General features: G+C 43.5%; 1 protein-coding gene across 1 annotated transcript; it reads left to right on the forward strand.

Moving 5' to 3' along the window:
- Positions 1 to 10,622: 10,622 nt before the first annotated feature.
- LOC6034256 lies at positions 10,623 to 19,878 on the forward strand. The gene is made up of 7 exons (XM_038255524.1): positions 10,623 to 10,910; positions 14,897 to 15,111; positions 15,185 to 15,869; positions 15,930 to 16,093; positions 16,153 to 17,756; positions 18,828 to 18,939; positions 19,002 to 19,878. Exons 2-7 carry the CDS (start codon positions 14,938 to 14,940, stop codon positions 19,578 to 19,580), a joined length of 3,318 nt encoding a protein of 1,105 aa, XP_038111452.1. The 5' UTR covers positions 10,623 to 10,910; positions 14,897 to 14,937; the 3' UTR covers positions 19,581 to 19,878.
- Positions 19,879 to 22,154: the final 2,276 nt, after the last annotated feature.

Below are 22,154 nucleotides of genomic sequence, written 5' to 3' on the forward strand. Positions count from 1 at the left end.
GTGCAACCTTTGACCACGAACGACCAGCGCCAGACGATGTACCGCAGGATGCGAACAAGTCCGTTCCAAAAGTGGTTCCCAGGGTAGGTTCAACAGAAAAGTCGTAACTCTGGACGCTTCAGCACTGAAAGTATCTAAGTTTTAATTCTGACTCTATCTATGGAGGTTTGCAATGCACCGAAGGGACATGCTTGTTGGAATTTATCTGAATGGTGGATCAAGCCATCGATTTTCCCAGCTGGCGCTCGATGAATTCAAAAATTTGTTCCTCGCGGATTCACTTGGCACGCACGCACTCATCTGCAAATATTTGTAGGAATTAGCACAAACTTTACGCGTAAAGGTTAAATGATCCGAACCTTAAACTGCACCAAAACCTTCGTGGAAATCGTGCCCGGTTCGAGCTCAACCTGGACCACTTCAACCTGGGTACAGATGTGATATTTTAGCCGCTTTCGCAAATCCTCCGACATCGAGCATCTGTCCTTTTGGACAATTTTCCCGATAAACCTGAGCGGACCTTTGTCCAACCCACCGTGGAGTTGGCTCTGGCGATTCCGTGATCGGTTCGGCTTGCTCGACCACCGGAGCAACTGGTTCCGACGTTGGTTCCGCAATCTTCTTGCTCGCCACCTACTCCCTACGCTCTTTAAGCTAATCGAGGACTTGCTGGACAAAGATGTTCTCCGGGCAGTCCATTCTGTCGACGACAATCTGATTGTTGAGTTCTTGCTGTTCGCGATCGGTGATGCTGTTAATTCTGGCCGAATCGGCAACGAGCTGGTGAGGATGCTCTTGCAGACCTTGGGATCGTACAGCTTAGATGTCGGTGGATCGGCGGTATCTTCCGAAGCCAGCGCGAGTGTAATCGAGGTCCTCTCACGGCGCATCAGCTGGAAAGTAACGTACTATCCAATCACGGTTCTTATGAAGATCTTCCTGCTGCTTTTGGTTTTGGAAGACCTCGAAGTTCATGGACGCGCACCTCCGCACCACCATCGCTGTGAGTTCCATATTTAGCAGATCACGCGTCGTTTGCGCCAGCTCGTACTCGCCCTGTAGAACAACCCGTCCTGCGTGTCCTCGGGGATCACCTTGACTAACTCGTGCAGTCCTTCCGAATCGCGCAAGCCTCATGCCGCGGCTGCCGCCAATCTACCCACCTTGCTCTAACCTTCGCTGCAGATCACCTCCCATCACTTTAAATTCACTCCAAATAGATGCGGCCTGTGAATCAGGTTCCAGCTGGTGCTGCTGTAACCTTGCCGGTAGAAGTCGCATTGGTTTTGGTGGCAGAAGTTTCGACGGCGTTCAAAGTGCTCCGTTTTCTTCAGAAATGATTCAATTGCTGTAAAGATACAAGAAATCAACTTCAAATCTCCTGAAGGCCTCTTACATTGCTTGCTACAATTTGCGGGTTCGGCAGCACTAGCGAGCTGCCGAACCCGCAAATTTTTCGACTCTCCCTTATCGACTCCAACGCTTGCTGCACTTCCGGATCCAGCGTCTGTTTCAGCCCTTCCTTCCTCACCACCTCCTCCTTCTCAACTGATCAATAAAACTCGAAGCGCACCTTCAGGCAGTTTTAGGGGAACAAACTGGAACCAACCAACGGGAACCGTACTCTAGCATGATGAAGATGCCGTAATAACTGCAACTGTTTGTTAAATTATAATTTCATCATTATCATTTGCAGCATTTGAGCCGAGAATCTTGTTTGGACGACGGAATTGATTACGGGTGGAAGAGGACTATCGAGTGACACTTGCCGATATCAATGATGAGTTCGCCGACGAGGTCGCGCGGGGTGTCGGTTCGGGCGATTAACTGCAGGATGTCTCGATTATGCGCATGTCCTATAGCGTCAAAGACCTTCGGGTATTGGCCGTAGTCGAACCAGAGTGTGAGGAAGCGAAGAAAGTTTCTTTGGGAGAGGTTGATCGAGCGGTAGAACCTTCCACGGCAAAACGGATGAAATCTTTGATGGTGTAGAAGGGGAACCGGGAACGGGTGCGTCCTGGGTGACGTGACCACGTCGCCGGACGAGGACGGTGTACACGAAGGAAACGCAATCGGCGGGGTCTTGCACTTCGATGAAGAGGTACGGTTCCAGTAGGCGACTCGGCGTGAGGTTGGGATGATTTGGCCACCTCCACGGGGGAACGGTTCCTGGGCGATGGATTGGTCCAGGATTTGGAACTCGACGTTTAGAATGGGATTCTTCGTAGAGTGGTCTTCGCGCGTGCTCCACTGGAAACTTTACACGATGGAGTCTTTGACGGTGCCGAGCAGGACTTTGTTTGGGCTGGTGTTGTCCGGACCGAAGACCCAGGTAGATTGTGCCGCAATCAGATCCCAGTTGTAGCTGACCTGGAAGAACTCGCCTAGCTTCTTCTTGTTCCCAACAATGCAAACCGATTCGTTCTCAATGTCCTCGGCAAGGGTCGATTCCCGGCGATGATAACCAATTCCCGGCGTGGACGCGGTTCAACTCGACCTTGTTATGCGCCTTGTAGATCCACAACAGCTCGACCTACAGCGGCGGACTGTAATCTGCCTCGTCCACGAGCGAGTAGTTTTCCCCAGCACTCGAACCTCCTGCCCGGCCGCGTCTTTAAACAGCACCACCCCACCGCGGTCGTCACCTCGGCGTCGCCTTAATACTAACGTCACACTCCTACTCCGTAAACAGCTTGTCCGTGTACCGCAGGTTACGCTCATCCATGTCCTGAAACTGCGTGTGCGTCTGCCGAACAAAAAAGTCCAAAAACGTCGTCTTCCCGTGATGCAAGCGCCCATTCAATGCGCGGAACGTCCTGCAGGTTCCTGTTCCCCCTTCACCCCACCCGGATAGCCTCTCGCGGTGTTGTTTTCCTGCTTTAGGCGGACCTAGGATCGCTCAACGTCTTGATAACTGTCTGCCTGAGGTTTTCTTTATGTTTTCGGTGAAACTTTTCCGGAGCGGAGCTTCGAGCAGCTGCTCAGGAGTGCAATTTTGCCACCCACGGAACAACGGCAGAAACTCGTCGCAGCATCCATCCAGGGTGGCCACTCAAGTCGGGAAATCGGGAAAGTCGGGAAAAAGTCGGGAATTCGCCAAAATCCGCCAAAAATCGGGAAAAAGTCGGGAATTTATGATTTTTTGTCAAAAAGTCGGGAAAAGTCGGGAATTCTGAGCATACTTGTTTGAAAATTATGTTTTAACTCTTGAATAATTTTGTAATATTTTGTACAATTTTCAAATTGAATTCACTCATTTCTGCTCTAGTAACTTACTTTAAATTTAAGGTTCTTTTCACTATTTCAATATATTTGAGTATGGAAAAGATGTTTAAGACATTCAAAATCTTATGAATATTGGAGTCTTTTTTTATGAATCAAATAATCTCTATTAATTTTTGTTCATAAAACAAGAGGTAAAGTTAATGAAAAACTAATATAGAAATAGAGCCTAATGGCCAGCTTAGAATTATGTTTCTATTTCATTTTGTCACATGATTGAATATTTAAACTTGAGTTTGGCAATGTTTTTTTTTTGGGTAAATATTTGTAATTGTTTAACTAAATTCATTAAGTAATTTTAAATATGTGTTTTTTCTCCAAATGTTGCCCTTGAAGTATGACTATTTGTAAATTACCTACCATAGATAAAGCTTGATTTTCAGTTTGCGGAAAACTTAAATATCGAATAAAATCCAAAATCGAAAAACTTGTTACATAAAGAAAATATTGAAATTGCAAAAAATAAAAAATAATCCAAAAAATTTTGAGTTATTGCTTAATTGTTTAAAAAATTGTCTCTTCAAACATTTTGCTTAAAATAAGTGGGAAAACATAAAATCATATCAAACTGAATTTTCATTGAAAAAAACAATCAGTTAAATACTGCATACCATACCAATAAATTAACATTGATTAAAAAAATCAATATCAAAAATTACAAAGTTAAAAAGGGAACTTGGCAAAAACATTTTCTTTTATGAATTCCTTGACATTTTTCTAAATCCTTTTCCTGAATAATAACAGCAATTATGTTTTAATCATTCTTTGATTTAAAATGATGATGAAGTTAACCAAAAACATCAAAAACTATATGTTTGCCAATTTAAAAAATACCATGGAAGTTATAAGTATTGTTGAACTTTTGATTATTTTTTCAAAGACTAATTGTTTGTGTTTCTACTCTGAATCATAATAATGGAATTACATTTTTGAAGTTTTCTTTATTTGTTGTTTAGTTTCTGTATTTACAAAAAATACCTACATTTGGGTTTTTTTTAAATTCATTGAGATTTTTTTTTCGGTGATTAATATTGAATTTTCTTATAGAAAGTTTTTTGTTTGGAATCATTCTTTAAATAAGAAATGCCTATTTTTTTAGCATTCTGGAAAAGTCTGGAAAAAAGTCGGGAAAATGTCGGGAATTTGGAAATGGAATTTGAGTGGTCACCCTGCATCCATCCATTGTCCATCATCAGCTAACTTACCGAAACATCTTCTCCGTCAAACTTCACGTGCTGTCACCAACGGACCAATCGCTGGCGTCATGATATCTGCCCTGCAGGTGCACTTGACCAGTACGGTCCATAACAACCCGTCTGCTCTAGCTCGTCTCAACGTATCAACATACCGGCCTTCTGCCGGACCAACGACTGGTTCCTCAATAGCACGCGGCCCGGAAGTCGACTTCCGGTTACGGTACCCCTCCGGTTCCTATTTCCATTCCGTCTTCACCGCCACCTAGTCCGTCGGTCGTTCAAACACCACCGTCTTGCCGAGTACTCCCCACCAAGGTCACCATGTTGAACAACGACGTGGTCCGGAAGTCAGCGGTGCTTTAAACAGTTACTTTTAGTCGCTACCGGGTCCTCCGCACCAAGGTAGTCATGTCCGTCCAACTTTCACCAGCGGCCACTCCGAGCGAATGCAGTGCTGGGAAGGGAGATGGTTCCAGCGGGACGTTTATTTCCGAGTGGACCATCGTCGAGGGTCAAGATCTGAAAATGCAAAGATTGTAAATTAAGGAGAAAATTTGGAAACATTTGTTGCCCTCTTGGAGGGCAACCTAGCAACGCCCTGTGGAAATTCCTTCTACTGCTTCCTTCTGGTTCCTCTCCGATGTTAATCAACACGGCGCGCCACAAAAAAATGCTGTAAAACTAAAAAATTAGAAGATATTCTAAATAAAATATGTCTTTTAGCAAACTTACCAAAACACCTACTTTCAAAACGCGCTAAGTCCAGAAATGTCACTTTTTTATTTCGGCAAAGTCGCCAATCAAAATGAAGTTCGGTTCAGTGATCTCAAATTTGCCAAACAAAATCAAAACAAACCCATCTCAAAATTGACATCGCTGAACCGAACTTCATTTTGATTGAACGAACTTAAAATTTGAGTTCCCCCAGTAAGCGTGTACTTTCCGAAGTGGAAGCACAGTACAACGCGAACGATAAGCGGAGGTTTTACGCAACTGTCAACGGTGTACAAGAAGAAAAACCACGCCTTTCTTTGTGTTGTGCATTGACACGGAAGGTAACCTGTTGACAGACAAGACTGCGGTGGCGGCTAGGTGGAAAGAGCACTTCCAGCAGCTGTTGAACGATGAGACACGAGAGGGAATCGTTGAAGATAGGATACACATTGAGGGAGATGGAAAAGCTGTGGACCCGCCTACGTTGGAGGAAGTAGCTAAGGCTGTTAAGGAGCTCAAGAACGGGAAATCCGCGGGAAAGGACGGACTTCCGGCCGAACTTTTCAAGCACGGGAGTATGCGGACGACCGAGATTCTGCACCAAATCATTTGGTGCGAAGAACAGCTTCCGACCGACTGGTCAGGCGGGCTCGTTACCCGAATCTACAGGAAGGGGCAAAGACTCGATTCTCAACTCAGCGTACAAACCCTTGTGCAGCAAGCTGATACCGATGACCGAGACCTTTGTCGGCGAATACCAGTGCGGTTTTCGAGCGGATCAACCTGCAAACGCACCATTTGTTGATCTATACTTCAAGGCGGCGTACGATTCAGTCAAAAGAAACAAACTTTGGAAGATTATGCTAGAACACGGCTTTTCGGCGAAGCTAATAAGACTGATTCGTGCAACGCTCGACGGGGCAAAATCAAGCGTGCGAATAGATTCATGTGTAAAACATGTGATATTGCTATGTGTCTTTCTTTCAGTGTAACTAACGAGACGTGGTATCGACCGTCGTTCAATGGAGGAGGCGTTCGTCCCTTTCAAGCGGGAAGCTGCGAAGATTGGACTGACCATCAACACTGCATCTTATGAGTATCCTGGAAATCATCAATTAGTTCACCGTTGAGTCACAGATTATAGATCAAATCTCGGATCAAATGATAACTTTGTTTGCTGATTTGAAGATCTCGGGACTAAAGAGCTCACAGCCGAAAATATTTGACTATGCATTTTCATAATGTTTTACATAACATATTCGAATATGATAAATATCCATGAGCAGAATTCTGAGATATATTTTTTGCTCAATTCAATCATCACTAACAAAAACCGATGAAACTAAGAAAGTCTCGCTGCATACGTCCCTTTTGCATACCACCACATTTGCGATCTTCGCGGATCATCATGTAAATACTACGCGTTGCGCAACAACTTGGCCGCAACATAATGCTCAAGGTGCGTGCAACATTTTTCTTAAGACCAACTTTCCGAGAGATTTTATTACACCTGGTTGTGTTAGTTGAACCGCGCAGACGAAATAGTTTCGAAGGGGTCGTCCGCGAGTGCCCGTTAAAATGGCCCAAATCCGGTGAAAAGTGTCGCGATCGTGGTCCAAACAGTGACCCGCGGGTGCCGGAACGTGCGATTCACGCTTTGTGCGTGTTTTTCGGTGGAAATTTGTACGAAATCTGCGTGGAAAGCGCCTTTTTCCAAGTGGGCGAACGAGGAATCTTCCCAGGAGGGTCTCGATCGCGGAGAACGCACACAAGTGAACGCGAGAGGGCGCGCAGAACGGAACGCACACAACCGCGCAGCGCAGAAGAAAACGTGATCTTATTGGGGTCTCTCTTATGAGGACCCCGGCCAGGTGAAGAGAAGTGTGAGCGTGTATTGGTGGGGACGGTCTCGCGCGATCACCGTTTGTTTATGTGAAATTGTTGGAATTCCTGAGCCTTGGAGGCCCCTCGAGATCGTGATCGTTAATGTATGTACCAGAAGATCGTCCAGAAGTAGAGTGGTGGTCAATTCAGGGTGTGTGTGTGTGTGTGTGTATGTTTTGGATGAATCGTCGTCGTGTCGTGCGTAGGCTTTCGAGGCCTTAACTTGTGGTCTCGGTGTGTTGTTATTTTGCCGTCAGGGAAGAACCACGCAGCGATTCGTAAAATCGAGGATCGAACAGCAGTTCTCAGCTGAATCGGTAATTAATTGATTTTTTTTCTTGTTCCTTACACCATAACGCACCTCTGAGCAAAAAATGAAATCATTCGCTGGTGTAGTTTTCGAGCTACAGCCATTTTAAGATGTTACATCCGATTTTCAATAAGAAAACCAAAACAATCAATACAATTTGAGCACTTTAAAGAATATGCATTTCGAGATAATGATGGATTTTGCTTAATATGACTGTCAAGTATCTCTGGGCCCAGTTACAGAAGGTTTGTCGATGTAGTTTTAGAGATACAGCCGTATTAACCCTCTACAACCTAACCCCGTCTTTAGGCGGGCTTCGATTTAAAAAATCGCTAAAAATCCATTTTTCAACCAATTTTTAATCTTTAAAATGCATTGGAAAGAAGAACTCTTGAAATTTTAGAAAATTTTAGGGTTGGAAGTTTTACTTGTTTTATGTGACTTTGCCATTGTTTTTAAAAATGTAATTTTTTAGGGGCTGTGTTTTTTACTAAAATTTCCTATATTTTAAGTAAAAATAAGTATGCAGTAATTTTTGTAGTGTCCCAGACTATGCCTCTACGCATTTGTTTACAATATAAATGATAATGGTGCCATTCTATAGCAGAAAAAGTGAAAAAAACAGGTAAAAAATTGAAAAAGTGATTGTAAAAACATAAAAAAAATTAGATAGGCAAGATGTAATGATAGGAGGTGTTAGAATAGGCCAAATACTACCAAAAACAAACATAAACTAAACAAGATAAATGAAAATTAAAATACTAAAAATAAAACAAGAAAAACATAAAACAAGAAAAGTGAAGTTTTTCGTAGAACAAAAGTTGCTCAAAATGACCTCCTGAACAAGGGAAAAATTAAAATTTTCGAAAAAAAAATTTAGGCAGTAGAGGGTTAACATGATATTTCCGACTTTTTTACATCGATAATAAAGATTTTCTTAGAAAAAGTCGGAAATAATATTTTAAAATGGCTGTGTCTCGAAAACTACATCAGAAAATCTTCTGTATTGGTTTATAGATTTTCTTAAAAAAAAATCGGAAATAACATTTTAAAGACATATAGACACCAAAATCTCGGATTGCATTTTTTTTCACGGTATTTTGAGCACCGTGTAAATTATACACAGCAAATTCTGATGTTCGTTTTTAGTTAATATTTACTGGAAACTTCACTAATGAAATTATCAGTTAGTTTTTCGCTGAATTTCAGTTAAAATTTGTATGGAGCTGTCAAAGTTTGCTGAAATTTCAACAAACTTGGAACATTCCATTCTAAGGCACACAGCAAATTCTGATGTTCGTTTTTAGTTAATATTTACATAAAACTGCACTACTGAAATTTTCAGTTAGTTTTTCGCTGAACTTCAGTTAAAATTTGTATGGAGCTGTCAAAGTTTGCTGAAATTTCAGCAAGTTTTCATTTACTGAAAATTTCAGTAGTGCAGATTTCAGTAAATTAAACTGAATTCAGTGATGAGAAATTGGTGTGCACATTATTTTTTTTAGACAGGTCATTCTGAATTCACCAATTTTTTTTTCGCTGAAATTCAGTAAAGTTTTACTGAATTTTCATCTGCTGAAATTTCAGTCAACGATTCAGTAATTTAGATTTTACTGAATTCTCAGTTAACTGACACTTGTCACTTTGACAGATAGTTTACTGGAATCTCAGTTAACGGGTTGTCAAAATAACTTAAATATCAGCAACGTCAGCTTATTTTGCTAAAAATTCAGAAATTTTTTCTCTTGATTTTTCTTGTGTCAGTTTGACAGATCATTTGCTGGCATTTCAATTATCAAATTTTAATTTTGTTTGCCATTAAAAATGTTTTCAGTACTGTTATTTATACATTTATTTCATGAATCCTCCAAACCTAAAAAAAACAGGTTAGCATTGAGGCATTTGTTATTCAAATTTTTCTTACCTTTATTTCTAAAGATCATAAATAATATAAAATTTAAAAACAAAACACATTTGAAAAAGGATTTCCTCTCGGCAGCATCCAAACAACAAGTCATAAGTTACTGATTTTTCAGAAATATTTTTGTTCATTGCCGAATTTCAGCAAAAGTGATGATTACTGAATCGAATTCAGTTATTTATTTTACTGAAATGGCAATCCAAAATTTCTATTTTCTACTTTGAACAGATCAAAAAATAATCAGAACCATCAGAAAAGTGACAGATTGTGTAGCCTTTTCTGGCAACCCTGTCTTAACTTATGACCTCTTAAGTGAAATTCATGTACTTTTGTGAAGCCGAATCTCACTTATTTGTATGAAATCTATGTCCGTAAGCTTTTGATTGATAATTGGGAGACCTAAACCAGTGTGATAGTTAGATAATCTGGCAACCCTGGCTTATTTTATGACTACGTTACTGGTATTGTTATATTTTTGAGGCTCTATACACAAAAAAAGTGTTTTCTGTGCACTTAGGTTGGTTTCCGAAGAGTTAATACCGTAATCTGGGGTGAATCGGGACTACAGTCTGAATAGGGACAGCAGTTTTTAGAGCACTTAAAGCTTTTAAATTTGGAAATGGATGTACACATTTTGTTGGCCTGAGTCTGTTTTAACCGAAACCAACCAGGAAAATCAAAATACTGTGCTCCAACATGGTTAAAACTGCTGTCCCAATTCGCCCCATGTGTCCCCATTGACCCCAGTTTACGATAATTCAGAATAAAATAATTCTTTTGTGTGCCCCTTTTTTTGGTAAGTGTTGAGAGAGATAGGCTCCAAACACACAAATAGATAAATTAGGGTTTGCAGTTGAAAATTTTATTGAAAAAAAAACATTCAAATATCTGAAGCAAATTAAATCAACAAAAACATCCTTAAAAAACACGAATTAAACCGCAAAATATTTTTTGTTTTCATTTTTCCACAGAGAACTGTCCCGCTGTATTGGTGGTGCTGGTGCCAATCCGTCCCCCGGACTTCTCCCGAGTCACGAGGACAGGGAAAATATTTTGCTTTGCGGGCGACGGACGACGCAACAGGGGACGGGGAAGAAAATCCACATTTCTCCGCATCGCGCAACCGATCATCATCATCGTCGTCGTCGTCGTCGTCGATCGTCAATCGGTCCTCATCAATCCCTTCCGGCTGCTGCTGGACGATCGAACCTAATTGCTTCGCTGGAAATCTTGAGTTAAACGGTTAAACGGCAGTCCAATTGAAGAAATTCTTCAGCTCGTGGTGCATCAGTTGATGAATACAAAACAAGTGAGACCTGACGAAAAAAAAAAAATAAGTGCAAAAAAGTGAGTTAAAATGTGCCAAATCTGTGAGTCGGTGGTTCATAAAGCACGAGTACAGTTGAGCTGAGCTGAGTTGTGTCGAATCTGCATATTCGCGGGAGGAGATATGGAACGAAAGTTGCATGCAAATGAAAGAAGACGACGACTGATTCAGCCGATGAGTTCATCGACCACGGTGAGCAGACGAAGAAGAAACTACTTAGTACGGAATTACGCGAACTGTCCTCAACGCCATCACCAGCCACGAACGTTGCCATAGGTAGGTTACTAGAAAAGATATTGATGTCAGGGTTTGTTAAATTTAAATAGGCTTACATTCTACACTACTGATTGCAGAAGCTGGGTGTGGCAGTGCGTGGCCGAATGGTTACGCTGTCCGCTTTGTAAGCGGATGATTCTGGGTTCGATTCCCATCTGCTCCAACCTTCCATCGGATGAGGAAGTAAAATGTCGGTCCCGGCCTTGGTTGTTAGGCCGTTAAGTCATTCGAGGTGTAGGAGTCGTCTCCATGCCATAAGTACAAACAACACACCAAACCAAGCCTACTCCGGTGGAATCGCTGGCGGCGGTTGGACTCGCAATCCAAAGGTCGTCAGTTCAAACACTGGGGTGTGGAAGGTTCCTTGGAGTAGAAAGAGGTTTGCGTGCTCTCCCCATTCAAGCCTTCGGACTCCTAGGTTCGAGCAGAAACTTGCAATAGAGACCACAAAAGACCCGGGGGTCGTTAATGTGGATGGTTTGATTGATTTGCAGAAGCTTCTTTTCCAAAAAAATAACTTGAAAAAAAAAACGAATCAACGTGATGGCATAAACAGCACAGAATCCAGTTGATATGCGTTGCATTTCTCTTGTTTTTCCCAGACACATGTGCCATTTTCCCACGACACGTCGTTGGTGCTTTCTTTCTTTCCATGTTGTGCATTTCTTTTTTTGATGAGAGACCTAATTTGCATTAAATGACGGTATGCAAATAAAGAAAACATGCAGCAGAGTACGCCATGCAGGTGTAAACCCTGATTTTACTGCATCGTTACTTGAACCTAAGTTTTGTCGTTCGATTCTCTATGTTAAAAATTTACAAGTTGATCATTTTTAAACAATCACATCCAAAACAAGAAAATGAGAAAAATGCAGGTTCGTCGCTACATGCTCATTGAAGTCTCTCCACTGACATTTGCAACGCATGCACGTGTTGCATTGCACGCGTCGTGAGCCAAGTTTCAATTCTTGTAGCGCGACTATTGTCTTATTGTGTGTTTTGTGTGAAAAGCCGAACTTTTTTTCTAATTAGAAAAAAATATAATTGGATTTGTATTTCACATGGTGATAAGTATGTAACAAAATGAGTCAATTTGCCGTGCATTTCAGGGCATGATCCCCTAGGTCAGCGATTCTCAACGGGGGTCCGGGCCTACTTCATTTACATGGGAGGGGGTACCGGCCTAGAAGAAGGTTGAGAATCGCTACTATAATAAAACTAGCACCTAAATGTCATTATTCTGATTAGAGAACAGTTAGAATCTTGGTTAGAATCCCACTTTTTGTATTAGGTCCTGTATAAATGTTTTGCAAAGTTAACAAGACCTAAACTGATCTGATTGTTTCAAAAGTTTCTTCAAAAAGCCCAAAATAATATTGAAACAATCAGATCAGTTGAGGTCTTGTTAACTTTGCAAAACATATTTACAGACTCTAACTGTTTTCTATTCAGAATTATTACATTTTCCGCAAAAAAAAGTCGATGTAAAAAATGTTCGCGTGTAGTGGATCCTTAAACACAGAGTTACTTTGAGACTTAACGATTTAGTCTTCAGATATAGTTATTGTTCAATATGTTCAAAACTAAATTTTAGAAATGTAACTCCTTACTAAAAATTGGATACATAAAAAATCCATAAATCACTTAAGTGTGTTTAACTTGAGACCGGGTTGCCAGATCTTGAAAAGTTTCCACTCGTTTGAAAGGTCTTTCGGTTACCTATCGTATGTATACGATAGTTCAGATGATTGATCCCGGCATAGTTTCCATACAGATAAGTGAGATCTGGCTTCGAAAATATACACAAATAACACTTAAGTGGTATTTTTTGAGATAGAGTGGCCAGATCTTATAAATTTCAAACTCGTTTGATTGCCTTTCAAACGATATATAACTTGATGATATTTGTTACGATTTTGGGCCAATTATCTAACATACATAAGGCCGTTGCAATTTTTTTCCAAAGTTTATGTCGCGTAGTTAAACTTTTCAGCACTATTAACGAAAAGTAACATTTTTCAATTTTTTTTTGTTATGTAAGGATCTAGGGTATTTGTCCCTATTTTGGACCTAGTACCTATTTTGGGTTTACCAAACTTAATTCAACGAAATTGAGCATTTCACCAAATCTAACAGGGATCTGCCACTTGAGAATGATTCGTGCTGTCTTTATCTTCATTTTGGTGGGCAAGAATAATTCAATTTTTCCTCTTAAATTAGAAATAATGCAATAAATATATCACTCTTCACATTTTTCTTAGCAAATTGCAACTTGCCCATTAGGTCCAAAATTTTCACCACTTTTGCTTACCAATTCTTGGCACTCATCGTCAAGGCGTTCATCGCTCAGCACACGAATGAGAGCCGTCCCCCGAATCTCCAACCACCGGCAATATGTTTTTATTGGTGGGTTGCACTTGGGTTGCACAATCCCGTTGCAAACACAATCACTAAACTGCCACCAAATCAATATAATAACTGATTAAAGTCTCTCGAAGAGAATGGCTCTATTTTCAGTCCATTTGACGTTTCTATAAATTGTGACAGTGTGTGTGCGCTTTTCACAAGTCTTTCTTGCATATTACGGGCTTGTTGTTTGGCTACGCAACAATTGTTTAATTATGTTTAAAACTCGTAAAGAATGATATAAATCATGGCGAGCTTATTATGCACGTAATGCAAGTGAAATCAATCATTCTAATGTTTATTTGTGGCTTAAAACATCACCATGATTTAGCATATATGTCGACCGAATATGTGCGGCTGTACTGTACGAGCTGGGGCTGAACCGTACGTCAAAAAAGTTCGCCACGTCCTTCGAGATTTCAACCAATCAGAAGGTATGCCGACAATATGCACATAGAAGTTCGTATGCTAGGAGCAATATCCCCAACATAGGGGCAAAAAGTGTTTTAGTTTTTCGTGCTTTTACAGCGATATAAGGTTATTTTTAACAAAATGTTGATAATGTACGAGCTTAAGCATTAAAAAACCAACTTATTCATGTAAAACAAACTAGGCCTTTGAGCATACATCAAATTAAAAGTGCACTCTGCTTAGTAGGCCCAAAATAGGGACAATAGGGGTCTGGCAGAATACATTTTCTTCCTCTGTTCTTCTTCTTCCCTCTCTCCCATAAATCTTCTAAAAAAAAACAGGGGGAGGGGTGTCTTCAGCCCCTCCCCTTCCCCCTGGCTACGGGACTGTACGGGACCCTAAATCCTAAACCTTGTCTAATGCGACCGGTTTGGTTGAAATCGGTTCAGTCAGCCCCAGTCACGACGTTCTTGCAGGATTCTAGCAGAGTTCTTACAGAGCTATATATTTTTACAGCATTCTAGCAGAAATTTTCCACCGTTCCGGCAGGATTCTGATTGAACCAGCTCCGCTAGAATATTCCGTGACCGGGGTGCTGAGAATTTGTTCAGTTTTCGATTGACTGAGTCGATAGGAGCAAATGAAGGTTGGTCACGAGCTTTTATGTGACAAGTTTATTTTTAGAGCAGGATTACAGCCTTACCTCGGTGAGGAAGTAAAAAAAAATGTAAGTGAGGAAGCCAAAACGGAACATAATTAGTTCGTAACTGCAATCTTACACTCATCCCAATTTGTGCAACGCAGCTGACACGTTTGATTCGAATCTGAAATTGATTTATTCTTTAGTTGTTTATTACACTCAACCCCCGGTGGTTGGTCACTTTTTCGTTTGACACTTTTTAGTTTGTACCCCGTTGGTTTGACAAAGTCAAACTAAAAAGTGACGAACTGTCACTTTTTACACGGCGCTCACGCTCACTATCGAAACAAACTTTTGGTAGTGTGTGGGAACTCCGTGTAAAAGGGGTGTCAAACTAAAAAGTGACCCCGTTCGTTTGACAACAGTTGGTGTCAAACCATCGGGGTTTGAGTGTATGCATGAAAAATATTTAAATGAGACTGACTTCATTGATATATCTTTAATATAATTTTCCCAATTTCATTTCCAGCTTTTAAACCACATTTTACAACAAATCACACCCCCACCACAATGGCCGAGTTCCTTCCCCTGTGCGACGTCCTGTTCAACGTGATCTCGCTGGCCGGCTACTTCTGCAACGTGGTCTTCGACGTCGTGCTCGGGTACGCGCTGTACGAGCGCCAAAAGTTCGCCTACTTTGCCACGGTGATTGTGATCGTGAGCTTCTCGCTGGTCATCTCGCAGGTTTGTGTCCTCCTGGGGTCCTGGTATCATTGTAAGGTTGCAACTAACTAGGTTTTTTTTTTGTTTTTGCTAGATTGTCTCCGTACGATGGTACTTGAACAAGCGGAAGCTGCGGAACTCGACGGCCGCCGCGACGGGGCCACCTGGGGAGGACAGTCCGGAGAATAGTTTGGAGAAGAAGAAGAAGAAACCTCCGGTTGAGGAGCCGTCCGATTCGGCGCGCTACAGCCGATGGGTGGTGTTGGCGCTGCATGCGACCCAGTTGGGGGTGCTGTGGCGATACGCCAAGTTGTTCGTGCCCGTTGATCTGCGTCACGTGAAGCACGAGGTTCGGGATCTTTGTATGCTCCGGTTGGTTCATGCCTTCTGCGAGGCTGCCCCAATGTTGTTGCTGCAGCTGTACGTGCTGGTGAACCTGCAGAACGAGACCCATATGAACGCGGTGAAGCTGAAGGCGCTGGCCAGTGGGCACCATCTGTCCAGTACGGCCCTGGTTCAGCAGACGAGTTTGGCCGAGCAGCAGCAGAAGACGTTTCGGGATCTGAACATGGTTTCGGCTACGTTGTCGTTGTTCAGCGTTTGCTGGGCACTGGCTAGCTTCAGCAAGAACGTCCGGCTGCAGAACGTTCACCGGTTGGTGTTGACCTGGCTCGGGGTGATCTTCCAGTTTCTGTGGCGGCTGGGAACCGTGATATCGCGGGTCATCTCGTTGACCGTGTACGCCTCGGTATACAGTCATTGGGTGTTTCTGGTCATAAGTAAGTTCAGATAGTCGAAAATCACGTACGATCGTCTCACCTTGAATATTTTCTTTGCAGTTCTCCACTGGTTCTCGATGTTTCTGTGGCTCATCTCGCCGAAGAATGTGTTCCACGGTGAACGGATCTCGCGACTAAAAAAGGCAACCCTCGGTGGGTTGATCGCATTCGTGTACATCTTTGCGTACATCAACTTGCAGGAGGTCCGGCACCGACAAAAGATGGTAAGGGATTCGAAGGTTTCAACAAGATCAACCCATTTAATCGACTCTCCCCATTTCAGCTAACCTTCTACATCGTAATGTTCATGGAGAACTGCCTGCTGGTGGGCCTCTGGATGGTCGGAATCTGGCCGAACCGCCCGGAAGGTTGGTACACCATCCCGATCTCGGTGCTGTGCAGCTTCGCGATCGGCCTGTTCTTCATGGTCGTGTACTACCGGTACTTTCACGTGCGACGACTCGGGTACGAAGCCGGTGGCCGGGCACCGTGTGAGAACGGAACCGCGAAGTGTACTCGCTGTGCGGAGGTTTGTCGCTGTCGGGACACGTCCGAGCGAGGGGCGGAGGCCGGGAAGGTTTTTGGAGGCTGTGGAAGTCAAAAGTATCCGCACTCGATTCCGGGAGTGTTCAACTGTCGGTTTTCGAATCCGGTGAATGCCGCCACGAAGAGGAAGAAGAAGAAACCAACCACGTTCGTGCCGCCACCGAATCTGGCCATGCAACCGAGTGGGGCGTCGGACCAGGGAACGCCGATTGGACCGATGGCGATCCCGTTCTGGAGGAGGCCATTGCCGCGATCGCATACGGGAGGATCAAGTGAGAACGAGGGTAGCAGTGTCGGCTCTAGGGTTAACATTCAACAGAAGCTGCAGGAGAAGAAGCAGAAACAGCTGGCCGAACTGAAGATCATCGAGGAGGAGATCAAGCAGGGAAAACTGGGTGGCCCGGGAACGGGAACGCTCAGTTCAGGAGATGACGGAAAGGCTACCCTGCCAAGACAACCAATCCCTCGCGTCAAGAAGCACATCGACATCGATCCCATGGAGTGGCGACCTTCATCCCCAGACATGGCGGAAATTGCCGTCGAAAAGTCCTTCAACGATCTCAACCTGCTACTAGCGGCCAACCTGGACGACGTCAACAACCTCAACAAGTTCAGCTCGAACTACGATCCGATCTACAACAGCTTCGGCCTCAACGGAATCAACATCTCCGCCCTGGTCAACATGAAGAACGCCGAAGCCCAGCAAGCCGCCGTCAACAACCGGAACATGTCCCCAATCTCATCCCAGATATCAGCAACCGAGAGCAATTCCCTCACCCGTCAGGTCCACCCCCGCACCAAAATGCTTCCAAACAACGTGCCACGAAACCCGTTCGCCGAAAACTACCGAGGAAACTTTGTCAACCTGTACGCGGACGCCGCAGCCAACAACAACCGGCCACCCTCAATCAGTCCGCGCACCACCGAAGTGGCCACCGCCAACCGAGCCGTCCTGTACGACAACCACAGCCGACTCTACATGGACGCGAACCACCCCCGGCAAATCTCCGGCACGTACAGCAGCATCGAAAACGGCGGCGCCGCCGACAACCTCCCCTTTCCGTACAACGTGGTCCCACCGCCTCGCAGCAAGCTGGACAGCCGGGCAACGCCGACAATGCCCAACAACAGCGCAACCAACACGGGCTCCAGCAGCGGCGGCAAGAACAACACCACCGGGAAGACCCACGTGGGCGGTGCGGTGTCCGTGCCGATCAACAACCTGAACAAGCAGCGGCAGATGCAGCGGGCCAAGACGCCGGAGATACTGCTGGCGCCGCACTATTTGGAGAATTCGCGCATTTACTACGACTGGGTGGCGCGGGAGGCGGCCAATTTTAGGTGAGTTTCCTTTCTTTGCGTGATCGTGTAGCTGTCACTTTTGACAGGTGGTGGCGTTAAACGGATTACACACTTTTCGTGGTTTGTGATAGCACGGCAGTTCTCATTATCTATCTTGTCCTACTTCTTTTATATCGGGCATATTACTCCTAGTCCTACTTTCCACTCCCAGATTCTGACTATCTGTCGGTGCAAACATGACGCCAGCCTTTCCGGGCCAATTTTGATTAGTTCCGCACCGGTACCATTCTTCCCAGTCGCCTTGTTGTTCTTCAGTTCTTGATGTTATTCTGAACTTCCCTCATCGTGGGAGCCCCTTCACCAGGTCACTTTCCGTCAAGATCACTCCACTTGTGGAGTCGCAAACGGGACTCCTTGAGACACGACATTCCGGACACAGCACCATTGCTGCCGATTATTAACCACCCAATCGCCCATTGACCTCGTGTCCGCTTCCGTCGTGTTTTGTTCCGGATTCCGCAAACCGGTTCCAGCACAACTCAAAATTACTCACACTTGCCGAACGTTCACTCTCAAGTCTCAACTGTCCACAGTGTAAACATAAACACGCGCCTATTTCCATTCGCTGTCAAAATCAAGTACACGCTGATTTAAGGACAAGTCTGTTTTGGGTTGTTATTACCCGGTCAATATTTTTGTTTACGTTATTTTGAAAAACTAAGACCCTACACCACTTTGCGAGTGTTGACTGAGTTTCTAAAGGAATTTAAATTAGTCTTTCCTTGTTAAAACATTCTTTGAAACTGATTTATTGTTTTATGTAAGTAGTAACAGAAACAAACAATACAAAATCTTTCCGGATCCAGGATCATTTCTGAAAGAGATTCGGCAGCAAGTTTATACTGATTTGACGTTTGCTGGATGTGTCAAACAAAAAAAAGAAAACAATAAACTCTTCCTCTGTTTGACATTAGTTTCATGTTATCTACCCGATGCAATAATCTGGCCTCTACTGTTCCCCACTTTTAGTGCACCGTTTAACGATTTTACACTCTTTGCACGAACCTAGTCAACTTTGGGTAAATAACAAATTGTTTGTTCTTTTCACAGGCTCCAAGAAGCCGATCGCAACCAATCGGTGGTCAGCAGCGGCGACGAGAACCTGGACGCCGTGGACGACGGTAGCAACCCTCACCGAATCCCGTCTGACATCGACAGTCAGGTAGGTTGAAGCGCGTTTTAACTTTCTAGCCTTGTTTTTTAATGTGCTTCCTCTATTCGCAGGTTTCCCTGCCCCGTTCGTACACGCTGCCACGTGAGTTCAAGTACTACCGGCGGAACAAGGCCGGCCGGAAGGTCATCAAGAACGAGCACTTTATCGCGAGCACCAACAGCAGCGACGGCGACGTGGACAGCGGCGACGACAACGAGTCCGAGCACCACTCGAACCACGAATCGCCGCACCAGCTGCCGATCCCACGCTCGAAGAACGCCACGCCCAGTTCGAACATTGGCCCGCCAACAACTTCGCAACGGCTCAACAACCTGAACAAGGTCTCGGCGGCGCCTCATCAGAACATTTCGCCAAGTGCGACGATGCACTCGCGGCAAACGTTGAACGCCACGCCGCAGAGCATGGTCAGCATGACGAGCAATTCCGGTGCGAGCTACGGCAACAGCAACCAACATCTGATGATGGCCAACGGCGGTGGTCCCAAGCAGGTTCACAGTCTGGACCTGATCAACGGGGTGATGGAGAACGTCGCCGGAGGAGGACCGCCGCCGTACAACAACACCAGGCCGATGCGGTTGCGGATGTACGGCGCCAAGAACGGGATGGTCCGGCACGAGACGAAGCTGTGAGGCTTACGGGCTACGGGCTGGAGAGGTTATTTATGATGTAGCTGTACGTTAGGTTTAGGTAGTCCATGTTTTTATTTTATTTTAAACTGCAGGAACTAATTTTTTGAACAAATTATTCTCTAACTTGTGATATAATTTTAACTCTTTTTTCATATTGAAGATTTGTTGCCTGAATTATTAGAAGAAAAGAGCGATACAAAATTAGAGACTGGCGCTTTAAAACAAATTCTCTTAGGATATATGTTATTTACTTAAACTCAATTTTTAGATAGTTTATCCAATGAGGTTTTAATTATAATCAGAATTATTTTAAATAAATATAAATTTTAGTAAATTTAAGGATTGTGTTTTCATTTCTCATCAAACCATACATATCACAACTCTACCCAAATACGCCTCTCATTTTAGTAAATTTAAGGATTGTGTTTTCATTTCTCATCAAACCATACATATCACAACTCTACCCAAATACGCCTCTCACGTCTGGAGGCCTGCGCTAGCGATCGAACCCAGCCCAGTTGGACTGGGTTCGATCCCAGACGGTTCCGGTGGCATTTTTCGAGACGAGATTTGTCTGATCACGCCTTCCGTCGGACAGGGAAGTAAATGTTGGCCCCAGTCTAACCTAGAGGTTAGGTCGTTAGCTCAGCCCAGGTCGTCTCCCTGGGTCTTGACTCGGTGGAGTCTGCTGGTCGGCGGTACGACTTACAACCCAAAGGTCGTCAGTTCGAATCCAGAGGTTGATGGATGCTTAGGCGTAAACAGAGGTTTGCGTTGTCTCACCGTTTCAAACCTTCGGATAGCTAGTATCGAGTAGGAATATCGCAAAAGAGAACGCTAAGGCAATGCTGTAAAGCGAATTTGATTTGATTTTTGGGTACAATCTGGTAATTTTGTTTATTTTGTCAGGATTTGCGTAACACCCAGGGAATCTGGCGGAATTAATGAAAGCAGCCGGGCAAAAAAATCAATCGGTTTGTTGCTTTGTTGCTCTACCGGATTGTTGCATATTCGCCTAAATTAGGGCACAAATTTTGTGAAATCTGAGACAAATTGAGCATTTCAATTCGAGCAGTTTTTGCTTGTTTCTACAATGTATTCCTTATGGAAGAACTGTCATTTCTAACACTCCATTCTGCCAAATGGCTAGCGCAGGCCTCCAGACTACAGATTGTCTAGGGAAACAGATTGACCAATGTGTCGTGATCGGGGACTTTCTTTTATAATAAAAACACAGATATTTTGCAATTAACAAACAACACGTCTTATTCCACAGAAATTAACCACAAAACTGATTTGACAATCTTCATTCTCTCTTTCGCCAGCCGCGCGCATCTCGTTGTTTTCTCGCTTGTTGTTCTCTCTCGCAGCTCGCTAGCGCGCTCTCGCACTCCATCCGCAATCAGCTAACAAGGCAATATTCATGAAGGTGCGCACTTTTTGTTGCGCTCTAAACTCTTATTTATAAATTATATCAATCTTATAATAAATACCATTTCAATAATTTATTACATATTCAATCCTGCAACCCATATTCCCTACACAATGTTTCTGGACACCAACTGGCAGTGTTGCAAGCGCAAAACATACGTTGGCCAGTCTGTTAACCTAGAAAATCTGTAGTCTGGAGGCCTGCGCTAGCCATTTGGCAGAATGAAGTGGTGGAAATGACAGTTCTCCCATAACACTGAGGAAAAAGAATGTAAGATTTTCATAAGTCTACATCTTATGTGCTGCCTGATTTGAGTATCCACTAGCCTCTCGCGATTTTCATAGACAATCTTTAGACCGTCACTATAAATTCATATGATTATAACTAAACTTTACTTATGTATTTGGTCCACTGTTGATAGACTATGAACTTCATAAGAAATTCTAATGGAATTCATCTGTAATTGTTCAGTGGTTTTCGCGTAAGATGCTAGTGTGAATTTTTTTGACATTTCAAGATGGCGAAAGGACGGATCGAGCAGACAATTTTGAACGCTCGCGACTCCAAATCGCCCCGTAATTCGTTCCGGTAACTACTTCACAAAGCTGCCGCCGTCGCTATGAGTTTCTGATCGGACGAATAAATTTTCTTAATTACCGCGACCTCCAAGACTCAGGTAAGTTCTGTGGCGGGTGTTTCGTGGGTTTTGGATCGAAGTTCAATATTTTGTTTTGGTATTTTAGGTAACATCAACGGCTGTTGGTTCCGCCGGCGGCCGTCCTCAGCATCCTCCAGAATGATTCGGAGAATAGCATCGGTGAGGACAGTTCCGAGCAGCGGTGTTATGCCGAAGGTGTTGGCCATCCGACAGAACATGCCGAATCACCAGCAAAAGACGATTAAACCGGAGGCAGTAGAAACCAACGGGACGACGAGCACCGGAGGAACAGTGGGGCAGTGGGAAAAACATCTCCTCGAAGTAAAAATGAAATGAAGTTTTGGTTATATTACGATAATTCAAAAATATACACGTTTAAAATTTAAATAAACTTTTGTTTTCATTCAATTAAAAATAAGAAAAAAATGGGTATAAAAACAATGTATGTTAATATGATCTCCATGAGCATTGCCATATATTCTTT

The sequence above is a fragment of the Culex quinquefasciatus genome, chromosome 2 (genome assembly GCF_015732765.1).
Source record: "Culex quinquefasciatus strain JHB chromosome 2, VPISU_Cqui_1.0_pri_paternal, whole genome shotgun sequence".
NCBI classification, from domain to species: domain Eukaryota; kingdom Metazoa; phylum Arthropoda; class Insecta; order Diptera; family Culicidae; genus Culex; species Culex quinquefasciatus.

Excerpts from the sequence above, each read along its gene's own strand:
- LOC6034256 (XM_038255524.1), top strand. The coding sequence starts at position 14,938 with ATGGCCGAGTTCCTTCCCCTGTGCGACGTCCTGTTCAACGTGATCTCG. Across the intron at positions 15,112-15,184 it reads TCTCGCTGGTCATCTCGCAG|ATTGTCTCCGTACGATGGTA; the intron begins GTTTGTGTCCTC and ends TGTTTTTGCTAG. Across the intron at positions 16,094-16,152 it reads TCCGGCACCGACAAAAGATG|CTAACCTTCTACATCGTAAT; the intron begins GTAAGGGATTCG and ends TCCCCATTTCAG.